A 19,974-nucleotide genomic window follows, 5' to 3' on the forward strand; every position below is an offset into this window, starting at 1 on the left:
GTGGAGATAGAATATTACTTTTTGCGGACTTTTAAAAAAACATCAAATCAAATGCAGACAAGTAGAAACAAATTGCCGTAAAATAAATAATAACATTTTATTGTAAAAAGGTACGTGTTGACGTCACGTGACAAGTGGGAGGAAGTCAGACCAGGCAAAGATGGTGATTTTCAGTGTTTATGTCGTGAATAAAGCTGGGGGTTTAATTTACCAGTATGACAATTACGTACCAAGAACTGAAGTAGAAAAGACCTTCAGCTACCCTTTAGACCTGGTGCTGAAACATCATGATGAAAAAGTCGTCGTATCGTTTGGCCAGCGAGACGGAATCAAAGGTAATGTTAGCCTAAACCTAATGAAGCCTTCAGGTTAAGTTTTAGAATAATGTTTTGCGTAACTGAAGCTGTTGTCTTTCAGTTGGACACGTAGTGCTGTCCATCAATGGAGTGGACGTGCTGGGAAAAAATACAGCCGATGGAAAAGACATCCTTGAATATTTAAAGGACCCAGGAAATTATCCGGTTTCTATCCGGTTTGGACGGGCTCGCCTTAGCTCCAATGAGAAGCTGATGCTGGCGTCCATGTTTCACTCGTAAGTCACTCTGGGGCTGAAACCTTGGCTGGTGCTGCCATGCACAAGATAGTATTATTTATTAAAAACACCCCAAATAAGGAAATGAGGTGTGTTTAAACCTACTGGGTTCTGGGTGGTAGCAGCAGGGAGGTGCAGCTCGCAGATTAGAACGATTCTGATAACATAAAATATTCTTACATATTTTTATGCTTTATGATTTTGCAACCACAAACATTGATTTATTTTATTAGAAATTTATGTGAAAGACCCACAGAGATCTGCAGTCCCTGGGAGCCATTATCCTGCAACTTTTAGATGCATCTTTGCACCAACATACATAAATCAAATGGCTAATTTGCTTCCTCTGCATCTCATCATTTCTTCTGGGGCTTGCTAATTAGTCATTCGTTTGATTCAGGTCACCCTGAATGCAACAGTCTCATGATGTAACATTGCGACAGCATCATACTTTAGGAAGCTTTTCTTTAACAGAAGAAGAAAGCTGGTCAGAGTTGATGGGAAGGTGTCTGGAGCTAACTACAGGAAGAAAGAAGTATTGAGTATTCATCTGTGTTTTTCTTAAGTTTTGTTGAATATTGATTTAATGTAATGCCTTCAGTGTCTTTATCTGTGGCTTATTTTTGTCTTATTTTTATCTTGTCTTGAAGAAGCTTTAAAATCAAAGTTGTCTGTAGTTTTATTTAACCATGAATGTGAAAACAAGACCTATCTTTTTTTTTAATTAAGCATTTCTTCCCTTCCTATATGTGGTCACAGAACTTCCTAGTGTCATTAATAGTTTTTCTGGATTTCTAAAGTTAATTACATTTGCCTCTGATGTTAACACTTGAAATGTCTCCCTAGGTTATTTGCCATAGGTTCACAGCTGTCTCCTGAAGTGGGAAGTTCAGGCATCGAGATGCTAGAAACGGATGTGTTCAAACTCCACTGCTATCAGACTCTTACAGGTTGGTACCTCATAAAACAATCAACTACCATGTTAACATTATATTGACATTAAAATGCACCATCGTAGAAATCCCCAGAAAATTAACAGATAATATGAGAAAAATGGGGAACAAGTGTGACTGGTTTTAAAACGGCAAACTAATTAATTGAACCTATAAGGCAAAATGGTTTTCTTAATGAATGTTCTTTCTTTATTTGGGTGTTTCTTTAAGATGATTCACTGCTTCATTGTGAGGTTCTGGCTCCACTGGGATCGATCAGGTTGGGGTTTTTTTTTAGGGGTGCACCGATAAATCGGCCAGCTGATAAATTGGCCCCGATTTATTAATTCTGGGAGATCAGTAATACTTACATGTGAAGACAATCTTAGCAAACCTCAGCGAAGGTCTAAAAATCAACCACTGTCCCTGCGCCCCAGGTCATGTCTGCACATTAGCATTGAACAGTAGTTTCCAACTCAGCGACTTTCCTGCTATATTTTCAACATTTCAGACAAAAACATCTGCATCAACAAGTCAAGATTTTTAAAGATCGGCAATCGGTCAGAAAATTGAAACAGGTGCACCTAGTGTTTTTTTTTTATTCTTAAAATTTTATATATCCATCCATCCATTCATCCATTTTCTTTACACCCTTGTCCCTCAGTGGGGTCGGGAGGGTTGCTGGTGCCCATCTCCAGCTTCGTTCTGGGAGAGAGGCGGGGGTCACCCTGGACAGGTCGCCAGTCTGTCACAGGGCCAATTTTGTATATATTATTTTTAAATGCTAAAACTGACAGACACATTTCAAATAAATATGCATCAAAATCTGATACAGGTTTATTCATAATTCTATCAGTTTTTGACAAGATCCCTTGGTACTACAAAAAGCGATCGATTCCTTCTGAGAAACCATTTTACATTAACATTTTTCTGCCTTTGTCCTTCATTTGTTAAATTTGCCGGATGTAAGTAGGCTAATTAAGTAGGCTAATAAAGGAAATAAGATTGACCTAATTAATTAAGTACAAGGACTGGACAATAATTAGGCAAAAACTTGCTGATATCCAAGAAAAACCTTGACACAGTGTTAGACTACACACAGCACCCTCCACATCTGTAGACACCTCTGGTAACAATGCATAGATTAAGGAATCTATCATCTCAGTAACATGATCTAATCTGAAAACTGTAGAAAAAACACTTTTTTTGCCAGTAAAATGGTTCCTTTATCATTGTCAGTTTTGTAATTCATACTTTAAAGTAGGGCTGGCAAACTCATCCTCATTTCAGGCTGCAACAAGACCATGAATATTGTCAAATGTTGACTTGTGGCAGAATGTTTAGATAAAACTACCTACTAACTGTTAAAATATTATAAATTTTGTTGAGTTCAAGGAGTACTTTTAAAAATTACATAAGATTAGACATTCAAGTTATTTAGCACTATATAAATAAAAACTGAGTTGACTGATGCAATAATATTTTAGCGCACAGCTGCCAGATTTGGTCTGGCGCACGTGAGTTTAACTCGTGTGCTTTAAAGTGTTTGGCTGATCAAATGTTTAGGAACTTTAAGTCTTTACGGACTTCCTGTTTCTCTTAGTCACTCTTCGCAGTGGAAAAGAGAATATGCCACTGCACATTTGTGTTCAGGAAGGAAAAGTGCTACCACATCTTGCCCATCTCGAAGGCAGAATAATTAAAACATTTATTACTATTTTTTTTTAAAAAAGCAGTAATGATCAACAAGGCTGCACAAAGACCTCTGTGTTATACCCATCAAATCTCATCGTCTCTGCTTTTAAACTGGGTTGTTTCTCTTCGTTGTTCCATCTTTCCTCCTCCAGGGATAAAGTTTATTGTGCTGGCAGACCCTCGACAGTCTGGTATCGACGCCTTGTTGAAGAAGATTTACGAGATCTACTCGGATTTTGCTCTGAAGAACCCGTTCTACTCCCTGGAAATGCCCATCAGGTATCTGGACAGTGACAGAACTGTGTTGCCTTCAGCTCAGTTCTTTCAAATTTCATACTTATGACAGTGTAGCCTGTTGGCATCAAGCGTTTCATTAAGTTTTGGTTTATTTTGTTTTCCTGTCTTTGGATCCAGATGCGAACTGTTTGATCAGAATCTGAAGAGTTCGCTGGAGGTTGCAGAGAAAGCTGGAAACTTTGGAGCCGGGTCGTAAACATCCGAGTTTACTCCTCATCACAGCATGTGTATACAAAATAAATCTCTGATTGTTACTTCTGTCTTGAACGCTTGTCTGTTGTTTCAAATTAAGGCTGTATATACATAACGCTTTGTAAATACTTGTCACAATAAAACTTAAACACCATGAATATTCGGCTGTTTGTCTGCATGTGTGTTTAATATGAATTATTTTAGATTTAACTTCTTAGACATTAGGATTCTACTGTGAAAATCACTAATTATTTTTACTTTCTTGCAGTGTTGCACTTTCCATTCTTGGACATGATTGGTCATTGCAAGTTTTATATGTACAATTTGGATCCTGTTTTGGAGTACTACTGTAGTCTTTGAATAGAAAAATTCACTTATCCATTTGGCATATTTTATTATATGAAAAACATTTAGATTTGTTAACTTAGTGTTAAAACATTCATTGTTGCATACCAAGAAACAACTAGTACAAGTAAAAAAAATATCTGAGTGTCTTGCACTTTAATGTCCTGTAGGATAGATAGTAGATGTATCGGAGAGGTTGAGGTATGAGGTTAGTCTGCCTTCTTGGGCAATGGTCCCATATTGGTTCGGATGTTCCGCAGCAGGAAGTATCCGACAGCGGTGACCAAGGAGGTCATCTCTGCTACCCAGAAAGCCATTTCCCAGCCATGGTACTTGGCGATGGTGCTGAACGGTAGTCCGGCCAGGAAGCCACCAACTAAAGGGGGAATAACAAAGGATGAATATGAAACCGGTCATGTTGGGACATCTTTTATTTCATGGTGAAATGTAGTTCAGCTGTTATACCAGGAATAGAAAAAAACAAAACAAAAAAACAATCATAATCTTCGGTGTACTGTAAAGGATTTTGAACTAATAGACCACCAAGTAGTACTTACTACTTGTTAGTTGAATAGAAAAAGACACATGGTTCAAAATGTTTTGCAAAAAAAAAAAGTCTGTAATGTGTGGAGTGCATTTGTATTCAGCTGTCTGAAGTCAATACTTTGCAGTGCCACCTTTTTACAGGGGCAAGTCTATGGGAGCATATTTAAAAAATTTTGCATGTGTGGAAGACAGGAATTTCTGAGAAAATTTGAACAAGCTTATTTAGGCATTCCCACAGTAGTTAAATTATATCTGACTATGTTAGTTAAATTTGTGTGTTTCTTCTACTGATTTTTATGTAACAAAAACTATAAACTCCATAAAGCTATAAGCTCTATCTAAAGGAATAAACTTCAACCATCTTTGCAAACCTGTGAAAGAATCTAGTGCCTGTAAATGGGTTACTGTGCAGCTAGAAAATCATGTAGTTTAGATGGAAACCAGAGTCACCAAACAAGAAAAATTTTAGATAGTGGAGTAATATTTAACAGTATAGATAGCTCAGACTATCACGTAAGGTAATTATTTATTAAACTAATTTAATAGGTTATTTTTATTATTAATTAAGTTACTTTAATCAACTTCATGAAGCTACTAAAATTAAATCATAAAGGTGTAAAAAAAAATTCTTTAATGTAACTTGCTGAAACTTGCAGAGGTCCTGCGTTTAGGGGTATGAAAGTAAAGGAGGCTGTTTGCAAATGCACACCGCAATGTTAAAGATGTTTTTTTCTGAAAATTGTAAAAATTCTGCACCATTTTCATCCACATCAGAGAGGTGTGCCAAGTTGTTGGTTTATTAGATTAAATCCTGATAAGCCTCACTAAGGGTTGTGGTTGTAATTTTGCAAAATCTTTGCAAGTTTGAGAAGAACAAATACTTCTGCAGAACATTGTACACTTACTATTCGCCATCAGACCAACTATGGCATGAGATGTCCCACAGTAGCTGGGAGGAGCAGTTTCATTGGCTAATATTCCAAACAACGCTATTGGTCCATATGAAGAGAAGCCAAAAGCAGAGCCCAAGCTCAGTATCCAAACCTGAAAGGTACAAAGAGATGAAATCATGCTGGGCGATTGTCCAGCCTCTATTGTGGATTATTACAATCATTAAAGGCTAACAGTCATTAAGTTCTATGTATTAGGATCTTTGTTACCTTTGAGCTGTCAGCAGTCACTGTGACCCTGAACAGATACATGGACACAAACATTCCAGCCATCATACAGATCAGGATGAAGTGACGAGGATTGCCGTAGATTCTTAGCCCTTGCTACATGAAACGGAGGCAAAATGCAAAATATTCAGAAGGAATATGTAAAACATGCTAGTTGTAATACTTTTTTTGTGTTTTAGCCCACAGTATTATTCATTCATACCTTTTAGCTATCGATTCATCAAGCATCATTCATTAAAGAGTGATGCCATCTTATTTAATTGTGCGCTATTTAGTAAACAATAAAATCATGAGCGGATCTAATTTCAAACAAATATTTGCACTTGTTCTGGCCTGGTGTGTGTGTCTCCATATTTCCTCTTCTGAAGGTTTAAATAAACCGGGCAGCTGGTAAAAGCAACTTTTTTGCCATGTTTTCCGCAGAAGAGGATATAATTCAGTCAGCCTTACTTTGGCGACAGCCTTGTCAGAGATGTAACCTGCTGCCAGACTGCCCAACAAGCCTCCAACCTCCAGGGCACTCATGTACGAGCTACCTGTGAAGAAGAAAACCGATTGACCAGCCGTCATACGCCGAACTCTCAGCCCATTCCTCCACGGACCCCGAAGGTGTCCGTGTGCCCTATCCATCTTCAGTACCCATCAGCGTGGACTGGCCCTTGTCTTGGATGAGGAACAACTGCCCCCAGTCGGTGCAGGCCGTCTTCACCCCGAACACCACCAGGTAGGACACGGACAGCAGCCACAGGTAGGGCGACAGCAGAAACTCTGAGAGGGTGCTGTCATCTACGGAGGTGCCTGAGCAGAAAGTTAAGTGGATGAAACCCACTGATTGGTACGACGATGCCCCCAGAGATCGTGACCAGTGAGATTCAGACAGGAACAGAAACACCTCTTAGCATCACACAGTGTTTTCACTGAGCCTGTGAAGGAGTAAAGTCCGCCCGCATACCGACCTTTAGTCACAGCACTACAAACACACATAACAGACCCATCCGGCACAACAGACAGACATTATCTGAGGCAAGCCTGTGATGAAACAATGGAGTCTGTCTGAAACTTGATGCTAAATGCTTACTCAGCATCAGTCTCACCTCCTTTGCCTTTTTTGGCTGTCGCCTCTATGTTAGGCAGCCCCACGTCCTTGGGCTCGTTCTTGATCACCAGCAGGCAAACGAAGGAGACGGCCAGGCAGATCACCCCAGAGAATGACAATATCGTCCTCCAGCTGTAAGTCTGAGCCAGCACCGTGGCGATGATGGGGCCCAAGCTGCCTGCCAGGTTCATACTGCAGGAGAGAACGGCCCACCACGTCCCGAACTGAGAGGGCTCAAACCACTGAAACAACCAGAGCATCAGGAGGATGTGTTAGCATGCAATACGAAATGAATGGCGACATCTACTGAACAAGTACACAAACCTACACTATACTCTGGCTCCCCTGGAATAGACAAACTATTTAATTAAGTTAGTGGAACAACAGTGAGCAAGCAGTATGGTAAAGGAGGCAAAACAAATCTCAAAGTTTGATTGTTACCAATAATTACTACCTAAACCGTATAATGAATACCTCCACTTCTGTCAATCACTTTTTGCTTGACTGCTATTAAATGTAGGCAGTAGTACTGCTACTGCTTATGTGATGTTGATCATTTGTTCTCATGGTTCCCAAACTGTGGTTCAGTTTTAAACCACAGTTAAATCTTTGCAGTGACACTTTTCCACACATTGATCTTGAGATTCACTGTGTGGAGATTCAGAACCAACCCTTCAATATGTGTCTTTTTAATTACATTATTATAACATGTCATATCTTCGATTAGTGCTATGCATAGTAGTACTATTATGGTGGTTAAATAAACATCATCAGGAATTCAAATGCGATTGCTTTGTTTTGCGGGGATGCTGCTGAGTACCTTTCGGAGCACTCTGCCGCATGGAGGCCAGCCCAGGCCCTGCCCCAGGCCGTTAAGAAACCACAGAACAGAGAACACGGCCACAGTCGAGGACCAGGAGAAGACCACATTGATGCTTCCCACCACGAACAAACCGCTGGAGAAGAGCCAGCGAGCGCTGATCTGGTCTGAAAGCACGCCACTGATGAACTTACTGATAGCATAGGCCAAGGACTGACTGCTGGTGATCATGCCTGTACGGAGAAACACAGAGCAGCAGCTTTAAATGGTCCTAACAAACATCCTGCAAAAGCAACAAGGCTGTGACATAAAAAAACAAACCAAAGAGTCTCATACCCAGATCATCTTTGTCCAGCTTAATTTCTTGCATTACAGAAGGCATCACAAAGGAGAAAGTCTTTCTATTAAAGTAATACAGCGTGTAGCCCACAAACATGGCCAGGAATATTGTGGCTCTGTAGTATCCATAACTTGCTGTAGCCATGGTTGCAGTTTCAGTCCTTGCAGAGTCTGAGAAAAACAGAGAGGATCCTAAGAGGGAATCAAGCGGCTGTCTATCACAGACCTGCCTGCGCTGCCTGTGACAGTGAACTTTGCTTGGGGATCCAGGGTGCAGGAGCAGCTGCTTCTACCAGGAGCTGTTTGCAATCAGTGCGGCGAGGTTAATGGTCAACTTCTCTACCCTGAGGCTGACTGAATCTGGGTTGTCGCCCCGTGTGCTGTTCGGGCCAGAAAACCACCTGATGAGATGTCACAGCTCTACAACCAAGCCAAGTCCTTTCAGGAAACCCCTAGTGACATTGCTTTCCTTGTCCTTCGATGCTGTCCGTCCATGTGATGGTGTTATTGAAGGAGTCCTCTGACCGGTGTGTGTAATAATTTACCAGAGTCCAATAGTCGCAGAGCAGCAGAAGGAGGCTCCCATCCATGTGAGGGTTTGTTTTGCTCATCAGTCCAGATCCAGTGAGACATGCTGAAGATATAAGTCGAAATTCAGTTTAACTCCATTTTCTTTTAATCGTTACAATTTACATTAAAAAGGCTCTTCTTGTTCGAAATGACTTTAAGTGGCGTAAAAACGAATCGTTTTGGGGACCCGGTTTGCTGTACATAAAAATGACGGTTGGAAAAGTTAACAAAAGAACTTTGTCCTAGTTTGTTGACATCGTGTTGCAAAAAGCTGAAACGTGTAGTTTCCGCATCATGTGGGTCAAATGGCGCCGCCCAGCGCCTGAGAGCCAATACAACGATAGCATTGGCGACCGTGGGGGAATGTATAATGTACTCCTCCACAATTGTTGAAAATATTATTACTTATCATCTTTATTGCTATTATTATTGTGAGTGTTTTTTTTTATTTGTGTTATTTTGCCAGTAAAGCTTTATCTATACAATCACCATAAGCCACCGCGTTGTCTTTCTAGTAGCCAGCAGGGGGCGACAAAAACAATCAAATCATGAAATTATCAACTGACGTTTTAGAAGATGCTCATATTTTGCGAAATCTCACGCTAGTTTCCTGTTTTGATCAACACAGTATGAGGCAGTGTTCTGTAATTTTATATATAAGAAAATCTGTCATCCTTCCCCATGTTTACATTTAAAATAGTTGCAGTGAACTGCTTCCTGTTTCTTCTAAGTAGAATTCAGCTCTTAGGAGATTGATTTCCTAAAATGTCAGTATACAGAATCTAGTTGCTGTTTATTTTCCAGTTTGTGCAATAAAAATATTCACAAACTGGAATTCAGTGGAATTTGGATTCAGTGTCCTGGCGATGAATGTGTGGTGAAACACACAACGTCTGGTTTTGTATGAATAACAAACTAATAAATAACTGCATCCCCAACAGCATTTAATAGTAATAACTGAAACTCGATAAGACTTGTAAAGTCAGTTTGACATCATTTCAACCCAAACAACAAATAATATATTTTTAGGGGAAAAAAAGGACTCCTGACCGTCAAGAATGACCGCATCTCAGAAAAGTTCACGTCCTGTACCTTGCTCCTCCCCTTTTACTGACTGCGTTTTATTTCTATAGTAACCGACAACAAACCAGTAGAAACGTATCTAGACCATGTCTATGTCCGGGTATCTAAATGTGGTTTATTAGATATGGAGGCTGCTTAGCAAACATAGAAGATAAGCTCTCGATACTATGGTAAGTTCTGAAACAAATTAATTTTAGTTTCCTCTTAATTTGCTTCCCTTACATTTTAGGCTACACGAGTGACCCAGTCCATCTTATCTCTCCATAATTAACTCAAATCCTGATAGCTTTTTTCTTTCTTTTTATTTATTTATTTATTTATTGCGTTATTGTTGACCCTTCCAGAAACCAGCGTCCACCTCCAGATCTTCTGGCAGGTACCGCAAGTTGGCCGACATGTCCGGTGTGGACGAGGAACTGTTTGACAAACCGGTGAGGGTCACATTGACCTACCGAAGATCGAACTCCAACTTGATTTGGAATTTTGCATTTCAAATAATTTTTTAACTCATTCAATAAGATATTCGAATAGTTTAAAAAATATATTTATTTGCATCCATTCAAGAATGTATTGCAGTCTTTTTTATGTAAGATACAATGAAGGAAGAATGGTTTGAATGTTATAAAAGGAGAAAAAGACAAGAACGCTAGCTTTTTGCCCATCTGGGACAGAACAAGATTGATTTTTGTTTCTTATTTATGTACACTCAAATACATGCTTGCAAGCATAAATAAAATAAAATATTTCATATCCCATCCCCAGACCAGGTTTTCCTGTGATCATAACAACTTGTGGTTTTCATTGAGGGATTATCTATTGATCTTGGTTGATGCCAATTCATGTTTTTTAATTACAGACTATGCACAATGGAAGATTAAAAAAAGAAAGTGCAGAATGTTTTTTATTTAGTTTGTAATTGTTTTGGAATGTAACTACTAGAAAAATTTAGATTTATCTCCATGTGTAAATTTTTTTTAAACTCAAAGTCCATCAAGATATCAGCTGATCCATTCATAGGTTAAAACTATAGGAAAGTCTTGGTGAGTTTAATGCATGGTGAGGCGGCAAATCAGAAGTGTTTGAACTGCCTGTCAAAAACAAATTACTTGAAAGTTGATGCCTGGTTGATTAATTATATCTAAACTTAGTAGTCAGTGACATTTTTAAAAAATACATATTTTAAATGAAAACAGAATCTGGGTGATTTCCAGATGTTCGCATTCTGTTTCTATGTGTTTTAAAAAGCATTCCCCTCACCCTTTTTCAAAATAAAACTATATTTGGAAAGGTGGAGTGATTCAATTTCTGTGTAGTTTTATGAACTGCTGCTACTGAATATTTGTTTGTTGTTATTCACACTCGAATATACAGAAAAACAGCAAATCAATGGAAGAACCAACCAAGACGAAGCAAGAGCAGAGGATCCTTCAGATCATCACCAAAGACTTAATCCGGACTCTCAGGTCAGGTCTTGAAAAGTCTCTTAAATTTTCAAGTGTTCATGTTTAGTATTGCAGGTGAGGCCATGAAAGACGACACCAAATGGCTTTGGAAGACTGACGCTGTAGTGACATGCATAATCCACACATTTTACACAAATTTCCACAATGCTTGCAGAGTCCCACGAGTAGAACGTGTAGAAGATACCATTGCCCTTCCGTCAGCTGGGATTAGAGGGATCATCTCAAAGTCCCGTATTGGTGTCAGTGAAGAGAGAGAAGCCTTAAAACAAGCTTACCATAAAGAAAAAGAGGCAAAAATGGTAAATATCGGTTTCATTAAAAAAGGTGTTGTAGTTAAAGGTCAGAACTTTAATGTTTTCCGATCTGGTTCTGGTCTAGAAAGCTGCTGAAGAGAGAAAGAATCAACTCTTGGAGATAGACGAAGCTCAAAGAGAAAAACCAGAATTAACAGAAGTGGAGCAAGATGCCCAGAAGCGTTCGAAGCGGATAAAAAGTCGGGCCTACGACCTACAGATGGAGGAAGAGCAGGAGATTAAATCACTCAATAAAGTAGGCAGCCATAGACTCATTATAGACGTCAAAAGTTAGATAAAGTGAAAGCCGTCTGGTGGTCATCAGTACTTCTTTTTGTGCACTGTACAGTTGATCCTGTGTGCTAAGACTCAAGCCACGTGGGACGAGCAGCTTGTGGAAAAGAAAGAGATCAAGGGCCTGATGGACGAAGAGGAGAGGCGTCTGGACATTATGATGGAAGTGGAGAGACGCAGAGGTTTAGCGGATATGAAGATGATAGAGGACCTTCAAAAAAAGCAGAGAATGGAGTAAAAGAGCACACACAAACACACAGACCATTCTTTTTTCTTTTTTTTTTTACTCAGCGATATATTTTTTGTAAATATTTTACCTTGTAAAAAATATATTACAAGGTAATATTTTTTTTACCTTGTAAAAAAAATTTCATGTTTTTCATGTAAAAACCACAAACTTCAATGCACTCTATTGGGCTATTGAAGTAGATCAACAGAAAGTAAAGCATAGGTGAGATTTTAAGATATCCCATGTAAAGAAACTAACCAAAAAGTGAAGAAAGAGGGCGAAGACGAAATGATGCAAAATCTGGATTTTTGGGGCAATTAAATATAATTGAAGATAAGTAAAAGGCAAAGATTAAACTATTTTGCTGCAGCTATCAATGCATATCAATATGGTTGCAATATTGAGTTGTATGGTTGGGTTTGATGATGAACTTGGAATATTATTATACCAAGTCATGAAAAAAAATTAAAGTCTGCTATTTGACTTCGATTCCACTTTTCTCTCAGTGAGGACATTAAAAAACCTGAGCAAATGGGCATTTCTTGGAAAACAACAGTGTTTTATGCAGAGGAAGATAAGGTTGAACTAGTGAAGGTTTTTAGGTTGAGGACATATTTATAATCAAATCGTACGTCTTGTCCGTTGGTTTAACTGAAAAAAAAAAAGTTAAATTGGTGTGAAAAGTTTTACAAGGTACTTCATTCATATAAAAAATTGTTAAAACAAAATTCATATTTTGACCACATTACCTTTTTTTTTTTTCCATACTAGTGAGAGAACAGTTTTATGAATTAGTTTTATCTGCCAAAACGTCTAATGCTTGTGTTCAACATTTTAGAGGGAAGGACCAGATTTACGGCCAGATCAGAGAGCGAATGGAGGAAAAACTAAACGACAACATGCTGAAAGAGCTCGAGAAAGAACAGGTCCACAGGGACCAGGAGAGAATGAACCGGGAATATCAGGAGGTGCTGATATAAGACAGAGGTACACCTTACTGAAGCACGGAAAGCTCGGACAAATTATGCAACCACTATGCGTGTCTTATTCCAGGCCATGGAGAATAAGAGGAAGGAGCAGCAGCTTCTTCAGGAAGAGATCATGCGCATCAATGCGGACGTTATGCGGGCCAAGGAGAAGAGGATGGAAGAGGAGAAGCTGGCCAACACCAGAGCTATGGACTACCTGAAACAGAAAATGGTCAAAAGGAAACAATTTCTATATGTATTTAATCTGTCCATTGGCCTGGTATATCTTTTCACACTGCATGTGTGCTTCGCTCATGACAGGAGCGGGAGGAAGAATTTGAAGCAGAGCAAGAACGAATCAAGAAGGAGAAAGAGAAGGAGATAACTCGGCTGAGGGCCCTGCAGGAACGGGCAAAAGATTACAAGGCTGAGCAGGTAAGTTAGGGACCGACGTGGGATCTGCTCACTGTGATCCCACAGTGGGATCTGCTCACTTTAAAGCACACTTGTTGTTTTGAATCGGATAGGACGCGATCCGTGCTAAGAGGAGCCAGGACATCAGTGACCGAAAGTGGAGGATGCAGCAGAAAGAGCTGGCTGAAAAGAAAGCCAGGGACGAGGCCAATCTGAAGGCGGCTCGCCTGGAGCAGGTTAAAAACAAGGAGTACTGCATGATGCTGGAGGCCAACCGGGAGAAGGCTGACATGGAGAGGGTGCTGAAGTACGTAAACTGATCTTTTTTTTCTTCTTCTTCTTTATTTAGCCAAAAGTACTTTTTAGACGTTTCTCAGTTGCTGCTGTTCTTCTTTTCACAGGACTCAATTGGAACAAATCGCCAAGGAGAAGGAGGTGGAGAAGAAGTATAACGAGGAAGCGCAGCGTCACGCAGCGAGCCTTCGCCAGCAGGTGAGGGAACAGGAGCAAGTTGCTCTCCAAAACCGCAGAGAAAGGCTCAAGGAGGCCGATCGGATGTTTGAAGAAGAACGGCAGAGAAATATGCGCCTCCTCGAAGTCAAAGAACGAAAACTCCAGGAGCTCAAGTGAGTTCATCTTAGGCACGGTTTCCTCTTATATGCCACATCTCGCTTCTCTGTCTGCGAGTCAAATGTGTCTCTAATGACTAAACCTGACGTTCCCGTTGTGTGCAGGGCTACAGGGATCCCTGAAAAGTATTGCGTACAAGTGGAACGAAAGTCCCGGAAAATAATAACGGATCCAAGGACTGTGAAGGCCTGAGGCTCATCCAGTCATTTAAGAACAAATAAAGAATTTTAGTTATTATTTATGAACAACACTTGTTGCAGTTTATAAACATATACGAGTGTCTTGTAGAAATTATTCACAATTTAGAAATTCTTGCAAGCATGTACAGCTGCATCTTAAATTTAAATTTCATTTATTTCTGTCAGTTTGCATTCAACAAGCACATAGATTCATAACACAGATATATTTTATATTAATTCTAGTGAGTTTGGCTTACAGCAAATGAAAACCCCCAAAACCAGTTCTCCCACCACCCCAAAAAAGTTACTTCCTCCATTAGCAGAATCAGTTGCTGAAGTTTAGTGGAAGGAAAAACTATGGAAGAAAAAGATGCACAAGCAAAAGAAGGACCATAGCCTTGGGAGGATTTTGAAACAAAGACCATTTAAAGGATTGTGGGAAATTCAGAGGGGGCGGACAATGATATAATTATTGATTGGCCTCACAACTTTGACTAAACGTCATGGATAGTCTATCATGAAGTATTGTAAAGAGGAAAATGAATAGACTGATCTTAACGGTTCAACAGTGTTACTGGCTGATTCACCTCCATCTTACACCACATCAAACCTCAAGTCTTATACCATAGACTTGAGGGATGCACTTTTCTGTGATAAAAAGCTTCTTGCCTCTCATGTAACATTTTAGATTTTCTCAGAAACATAATTTGGATTTTTATTAGTTGAAGGCAAACATTTTCCATCTGAACACAAATAAATCCTTTTAAATCACTGTGTGAACTCAATCTATGAATGTAACTTTTTGAAAACATTTTTTTTTTTTTTTTTTGAGAATCTTCTAATTTGCCGAGATGCACCTGCAGTCAGTCAGCAATAAAAACGGGCTTGCACTTTAACTGATTTTTAGCAGGTCAAATGCCAGGTGTTTGCCAATTGCTGCTTTCGCCAACTGGCTCAAACAGGAAATTCAAGGACTTCTTAAACATGCATAAAAGAATCAAAGCAACCAAGTATGTTTGTGATGAATGACATAGCATGACATATGAAGCTCAAAAGATTTTTTTTACACAATATCCTTTAAAGTTCTCATACTTTTATGACCTCTCACCTTGATGATTGTTCTGTTCTGTATCAAGGCAAAGTCAGATTTCCTTGAAGAGTTCTCAGACCGTCTGGAACCAGGCATCTTTTCTTCTAATTGGCACTGATCTTGTATGGTGAGGATGTGCTGTATTGAAGGCGTTTGATTCCCTGCATGCCTCCCTGTGCCTCTCGGGCATCAATGGCTGCTGCTCCGGCTCTTCGCCGATCTGACATCTTGTCGGGTTTGGTGCTCTGGTGTCCATCAGCCTGAGGCTGCCTCCCCCTCGCTGGTGTTGGGCACCGAATGCTCCCAGGTTCCTAATCTTTTCATCATCGTAACGTCTTTCCAATTACAGTTGAGAAACAAGTATGCATGCCTACTCCAAACACAAATAATGTTATTAGTTACTCTAAAATTTTCAAATTGTCTGCCGCATTTTTATCTGTTAAATGCCTTCATCTTCTAGATGTTTTATGATCCAAACTAAAATATGGAGATATATCAGTGCTGCTAAGATCCGAGAAACATCAGTTCAACTCATTTTATTTGGCCTTTGACATAACTAGGACATTAATACTTGAACCTATTCTTTTATTTAGTGATTATTTTACTGTTTTTTTTTTTGTTGAAATTTAAGTAATACTGACAAAAAAAACGAATCTCTGTTGCATTAAAACCTACAACGTTTATAAGCTGCAGTACCTTTCTTCTGCTACATTTACTTCGGTTCCACAAATGGCTTTGTATGAGAAACCAACAATTGAAATCTACAGAAAGCAGGATCTAAAATGGGATTTGGCCGAGACAATCTTGTTCATCTCTCGAGAAACATTTACCAGAAAAAAGTCGACATATTGCTACTTCATGCCACACAGGAAACTGGAGTCTAATTTCATTTTTATTCAGGATAGTACTTCCCTTTCAGTTAGGTCATAATCTTCCATGTATCAATGACAGATCCCCTTAACTACTATTATGCATGACAACAGAAAGGAATCAAACTTATGTTAGGGATAGGATGACACTTTACACACACAGCTTAAAGCATGGAAGGAAGTTAAGTACATCAAGGGTGATAAGAGGCTCCAACTCACGACCCTTCTCGACAAAGAGCCATTTTTTTCTTCATCTTAAATCTAAACACACAACCTACAGGAGTGTTACGGATCTTCATTAAACCGTCATTAGAACGCCACGGGGTCCACCCGCCCACCTTCTTCCCTCTCTTTGTTCACCACAAAGACGAACAAAGAGAAGAGTGGGTGGGGGGCGAATAGGTAGAGTCTCCAGCTAGAAGTTTTCAGTTCGTCATGTTCACATCTGTACACGCAAAAACCCCCCAAAAACAACAACAACAACAAAAAGAGGTAACGGTGACCGAGGGAAACAGCACAACACCTGGCATACACAGACCTCAGTAAGAGGAAGGTTCGGAGTAAATACACACACACGCATACATACACACGCACACACAGTACGGTTAGGGACCCTGGGGTTTGGTGGCCGTGGTCTCGTCCTTGCACATACACAGACACAGTCTCACACAAGCACTGTACACGGCACAAGAGGTCACCTCAATATATGGAGCCAAAGAAGAGCCAACATCTAGGAGGATGGAGTGAACGGGCCTGTTCAGGCTGGGAGGAGGCTTAAAATTATTGGTCAGACCCTCGGGTCAGACACACACGCACGCACACACATACTAACACCCTCAGTCACACAGTGACATACGTCTGTATGCATTTAAAACTCCATAAAGCTACACGCCTGTGCAGAATATACTATCATTACTTAGTGTTGCTAGCTATAGCCATTGAAATGGCAATATTTAATATTATATGTAACCTTTTTTTCTCCTCAGAATATACAATAATGAAATGCATTTACAGACAAGACAATGGAGGCTGTTCACATGTTCAGTACATCAAAAGTAAGAGCTTGTCTACATTAATTTCTTCATGAGTGCAAAATCCGATGCTCCTCCACCTACTTCAAAGGTTCAATGCTGAGCTTTAGCAAGTCCACTTCTTCACAAACCAATAGAAAAACGAGACAAAACGCAAAAACAAAAAGTCTAAATAAGTTGTTATAAATATGGAATGTGAAAACACAGGTGGTCCAACAACTTTCAAACAATACAAATAAATGTCCTTCAGTGCTGTAGAATATTTTCTCCTGTAACAGGATGATCTAAAAAAAAAAAAAAAAAAAAAGGAAAAAAAAAATACTAATACTCAAAACAACAGTGGGCTGTTGCTTGCTTGTGGCCCTTGCAGTGAGTAGAAGACCATGGGAAGCTGGTGAGGAACAAAAAGGAGGACAGATGGGAGGTCGGACTGTGTCGGGTGGGAGGTTGGGCGTTCACATGCCGTAACCAAAGCTGGGCTGCGGCGGCTGGCCGTAGGCTGGTGCCCCCGTGTAGCCGTAGCCATACGCCTGCTGAGGAGGCACGGCCATGTTGGGCCCTGCTGTTAGCATCAGCTGTGGTGTGCCTGCAAACCATGAAAGTAGGCAGTTACAGACTGGAAGGCTTTGGATAGACAGATGTCAGCCATAAGACAACAAAACAATAAAAGCATAGATAGAAATATGGACTGACACACAAAATGAGGACAAAAAGACGAATGGCTGAATGGATTGTTGGCCAGATGAACAAATGAACAACAGTTAAGACAACTGGATAGATAAAAGTCCATCCTAATTCAGACGTGGAAAATACCTCAATCACACTCCTCACTTTTCGACACTGTCCTGGACTGTAAAGGAACTCTGAATCTGCTGTCAGAGTTATGACTTCACTATGGGTGTGTCCAAAGTCAGAGGCTGCACCCAGCTGACCCGGCTGACCTGGCAGACACAGGTCGGGTCACTCGCCGACTGCCAATGATGGAAGTGAGCGGCTGTGAAGCTGGACGGTGCTGCCTTCAGATTTATTCCTGTCCCTGTCCTTGGTGCATGTAATGTCGCCTAGCAACTGTGACGACGCCAAACACAACCTGGTAGAAACGCAGCTCGAAATCCTGATGACCTTTTAATACTATTTAATGCTTTTTAATTAAATAATTAACAAATAAAGTTGGTAAATGATATCTTACAGCGTTTTTGTGCTACCATATTTAAAGCTGCACAATCGCAGTTAGCAGTAGTCATCCCTAATGCCAACTTATCCGTCGCTATAATTAGTAACTTTTCAGACAAAAAAAAAAAAATTTAATTTGTATCGACAAGTCAGGTTTTTTAATGATCGGTGATCAGCCAGACAATTGCAATTGGTGCACCATTTCTCCTGTCCCACTCTAGCTTCCACTCTGTTCTTACACTGCTAGAAGAACTAAAATCCCCTCCATCAACAGAACAAGGGAACGGCCTTCGGTGCACTGACGGGACAAAATTGGCCCTTAAATGCAGCCTTTGAAGGAATCTGGAGACTCTAACTCAGTTAAAGTGTTAAAGCTGTTATTACCGTAAACAATGGGTTGAGACTCCGTGGCCTGCTCCTCCTGTTTCCTCAGAGACTCAGAGGCTTCGAGTTTGTCCACCTGTGGGAAAACATTACCGAGTCAGACTTGAGCTGAAGAGTCGGCGATCGGCTCCTGAAGAGCACAGGCAGAGACGCCACGTTTGTAAAAAACAAAAAAAAACAAAACAAAACTGACCTCGGGGTTATTTCACTGGCTGACGGATGGGACCATTCCTGACAGGCGAAGATCAATACAGTCCAGATTTAAGTAAATAAATAAAAAAATAAAAAAACAGGCTGCCAGCGGCAGACCTTGCTCATGTGTTGGAGACCCTCCATAAGGCATGAGGATTAACTAGAGTTAAACAGCTACCTGCTACTCTAATCGAGCTTGGCTACAGGCGTCTATCAGATGGACATCCACCTATCCATGGTAACAGTTAGGGAATTAGGAGGAAAGACAAAGACAAAGAGCTACTGGACAATAATGGTCCCACCATCCAGCCACCCAGAACATGTATGAGTATGTAGAGAACCAACTCCTTATCACATTTGATTAAGGGAAACATAACACTCCCCCATTTTCCGCTGAAATATTCTACTTACTATGAAATGAAAAGTCAATCCAAACTCCAATCAGTAATACGGTTACTGATTAATATTGTAATACAAAAACATGTGTTATATTTAAATTATTTCACCTTAAACCAAGTCAATGTGAAAAAACAAAAAATTTAAACAGCTATGAGAAGTTGATTAAACAAAAGAAACAATTTGCTTAGGCCACCCGATTCATTTCTTTCCCCCCCTAAAGTATTTCCTTCACAGTTTAGAAACAAACAAGCAGGGAAGGGACAAAAGAAAGCAAGAACCAAGCTGCCCCAGAGAGCCTCTTCCAACACGTTTGGGTTCAGTTCTCTACATACGGCGACACAGAGACAACTACGGCCGATCTGGTTAAGCAGGCTATGCTGAGAAAATACAGGCTGCAGTTTCATTTGACAGGAGAAGGGGTTGAGAAACATGCTGAAGCAGCAGTTTAGTTCTGTTCTTCTTTGAGGGTGCATGAGAAAGACAAAGCTACAGCGGGAGGAGAGTGAAAGAGGGCGAAGGGGTGTGTGGGGGGGGGGGGGGGGACCCTTTCCGCCCAATCAAAGGTTTCCAGAAGCAGGAACAGCCAGCGGCGACATCTTTTAGCCTGGTCTGAGTGCTGCTGATGGCTACAGAGGTGGAGGCAGAGGGGGGGGGGGGGGGGGCGGGGTGGTTTTTTTTTTT

At 40.3% G+C, this 19,974-nt stretch overlaps 4 protein-coding genes across 11 annotated transcripts in view; 2 read left to right on the forward strand and 2 right to left on the reverse strand.

Moving 5' to 3' along the window:
- The first annotated feature begins 114 nt into the window (after nucleotides 1–114).
- On the forward strand, nucleotides 115–3,866 carry trappc4 (trafficking protein particle complex subunit 4). The gene is made up of 5 exons (XM_015028579.1): nucleotides 115–335; nucleotides 418–592; nucleotides 1,439–1,542; nucleotides 3,372–3,498; nucleotides 3,634–3,866. The coding sequence occupies exons 1-5, from the start codon at nucleotides 161–163 to the stop codon at nucleotides 3,710–3,712; spliced, it is 660 nt and encodes a 219-aa protein (XP_014884065.1). The 5' UTR covers nucleotides 115–160; the 3' UTR covers nucleotides 3,713–3,866.
- A 222-nt stretch (nucleotides 3,867–4,088) lies between these two features.
- slc37a4a (solute carrier family 37 member 4a) lies at nucleotides 4,089–9,728 on the reverse strand. 2 transcript variants are annotated; one of them, XM_015028573.1, is made up of 9 exons: nucleotides 9,653–9,728; nucleotides 8,030–8,666; nucleotides 7,694–7,926; nucleotides 6,872–7,115; nucleotides 6,417–6,575; nucleotides 6,228–6,313; nucleotides 5,760–5,873; nucleotides 5,505–5,643; nucleotides 4,194–4,429 (listed from the first exon to the last, which is right to left on the reverse strand). In XM_015028573.1, the coding sequence occupies exons 2-9, from the start codon at nucleotides 8,175–8,177 to the stop codon at nucleotides 4,263–4,265; spliced, it is 1,290 nt and encodes a 429-aa protein (XP_014884059.1). In that variant the 5' UTR covers nucleotides 8,178–8,666; nucleotides 9,653–9,728; the 3' UTR covers nucleotides 4,194–4,262. The 2 variants fall into 2 exon arrangements, with proteins under 2 accessions (XP_014884057.1, XP_014884059.1); XM_015028571.1 differs by lacking the exon at nucleotides 9,653–9,728 and having other exon boundaries at nucleotides 4,089–4,429; nucleotides 8,030–8,896.
- Nucleotides 9,729–9,743: 15 nt separating this feature from the next.
- cfap45 (cilia and flagella associated protein 45) lies at nucleotides 9,744–14,226 on the forward strand. 2 transcript variants are annotated; one of them, XM_015028569.1, is made up of 12 exons: nucleotides 9,744–9,855; nucleotides 10,030–10,116; nucleotides 11,057–11,148; nucleotides 11,303–11,447; nucleotides 11,527–11,697; nucleotides 11,791–11,969; nucleotides 12,803–12,932; nucleotides 13,018–13,164; nucleotides 13,254–13,367; nucleotides 13,460–13,653; nucleotides 13,748–13,972; nucleotides 14,081–14,226. In XM_015028569.1, the coding sequence occupies exons 1-12, from the start codon at nucleotides 9,853–9,855 to the stop codon at nucleotides 14,166–14,168; spliced, it is 1,575 nt and encodes a 524-aa protein (XP_014884055.1). In that variant the 5' UTR covers nucleotides 9,744–9,852; the 3' UTR covers nucleotides 14,169–14,226. The 2 variants fall into 2 exon arrangements, with proteins under 2 accessions (XP_014884055.1, XP_014884056.1); XM_015028570.1 differs by lacking the exon at nucleotides 10,030–10,116 and having other exon boundaries at nucleotides 9,747–9,855.
- A 2,401-nt stretch (nucleotides 14,227–16,627) lies between these two features.
- Nucleotides 16,628–19,974, reverse strand: part of LOC106945122 (clathrin heavy chain 1) — a 25,229-nt gene continuing 21,882 nt past the window's right edge. For 4 of the 6 annotated variants that reach the window (XM_015028564.1, XM_015028563.1, XM_015028566.1 and 1 more), the window contains 2 exons: nucleotides 18,703–18,778; nucleotides 16,628–17,731 (listed from right to left, as the gene is read on the reverse strand). In XM_015028564.1, coding sequence (XP_014884050.1) covers nucleotides 17,601–17,731; nucleotides 18,703–18,778 — 207 coding nt within the window. In that variant the 3' untranslated portion in view covers nucleotides 16,628–17,600. Of the gene's footprint in view, nucleotides 17,732–18,702; nucleotides 18,779–18,895; nucleotides 18,934–19,974 lie in introns of all 6 variants that reach the window. The other 2 variants (XM_015028567.1, XM_015028568.1) reach the window with 2 other exon arrangements.

Source organism: Poecilia latipinna, unplaced genomic scaffold, assembly GCF_001443285.1.
Source record: "Poecilia latipinna isolate Pla-1442-1.1 unplaced genomic scaffold, P_latipinna-1.0 Scaffold129, whole genome shotgun sequence".
Lineage (NCBI taxonomy): Eukaryota > Metazoa > Chordata > Actinopteri > Cyprinodontiformes > Poeciliidae > Poecilia > Poecilia latipinna.

What these genes read in the sequence shown, in the direction of transcription:
- trappc4 (XM_015028579.1), top strand. Translation starts at nt 161, where the DNA reads ATGGTGATTTTCAGTGTTTATGTCGTGAATAAAGCTGGGGGTTTAATT. An exon ending in CCAGCGAGACGGAATCAAAG is followed by an intron (nt 336 to 417) that starts GTAATGTTAGCC and finishes GTTGTCTTTCAG; the next exon opens with TTGGACACGTAGTGCTGTCC. An exon ending in CTGCTATCAGACTCTTACAG is followed by an intron (nt 1,543 to 3,371) that starts GTTGGTACCTCA and finishes TTCCTCCTCCAG; the next exon opens with GGATAAAGTTTATTGTGCTG.
- cfap45 (XM_015028569.1), top strand. An exon ending in TGAACCGGGAATATCAGGAG is followed by an intron (nt 12,933 to 13,017) that starts GTGCTGATATAA and finishes GTCTTATTCCAG; the next exon opens with GCCATGGAGAATAAGAGGAA. An exon ending in CGAAAACTCCAGGAGCTCAA is followed by an intron (nt 13,973 to 14,080) that starts GTGAGTTCATCT and finishes CGTTGTGTGCAG; the next exon opens with GGCTACAGGGATCCCTGAAA.
- slc37a4a (XM_015028571.1), bottom strand. Translation starts at nt 8,177, where the DNA reads ATGGCTACAGCAAGTTATGGATACTACAGAGCCACAATATTCCTGGCC. An exon ending in AGCCAAAAAAGGCAAAGGAG is followed by an intron (nt 6,576 to 6,871) that starts GTGAGACTGATG and finishes CTTTCTGCTCAG; the next exon opens with GCACCTCCGTAGATGACAGC. An exon ending in TGACTGCTGACAGCTCAAAG is followed by an intron (nt 5,644 to 5,759) that starts GTAACAAAGATC and finishes TGTACCTTTCAG; the next exon opens with GTTTGGATACTGAGCTTGGG.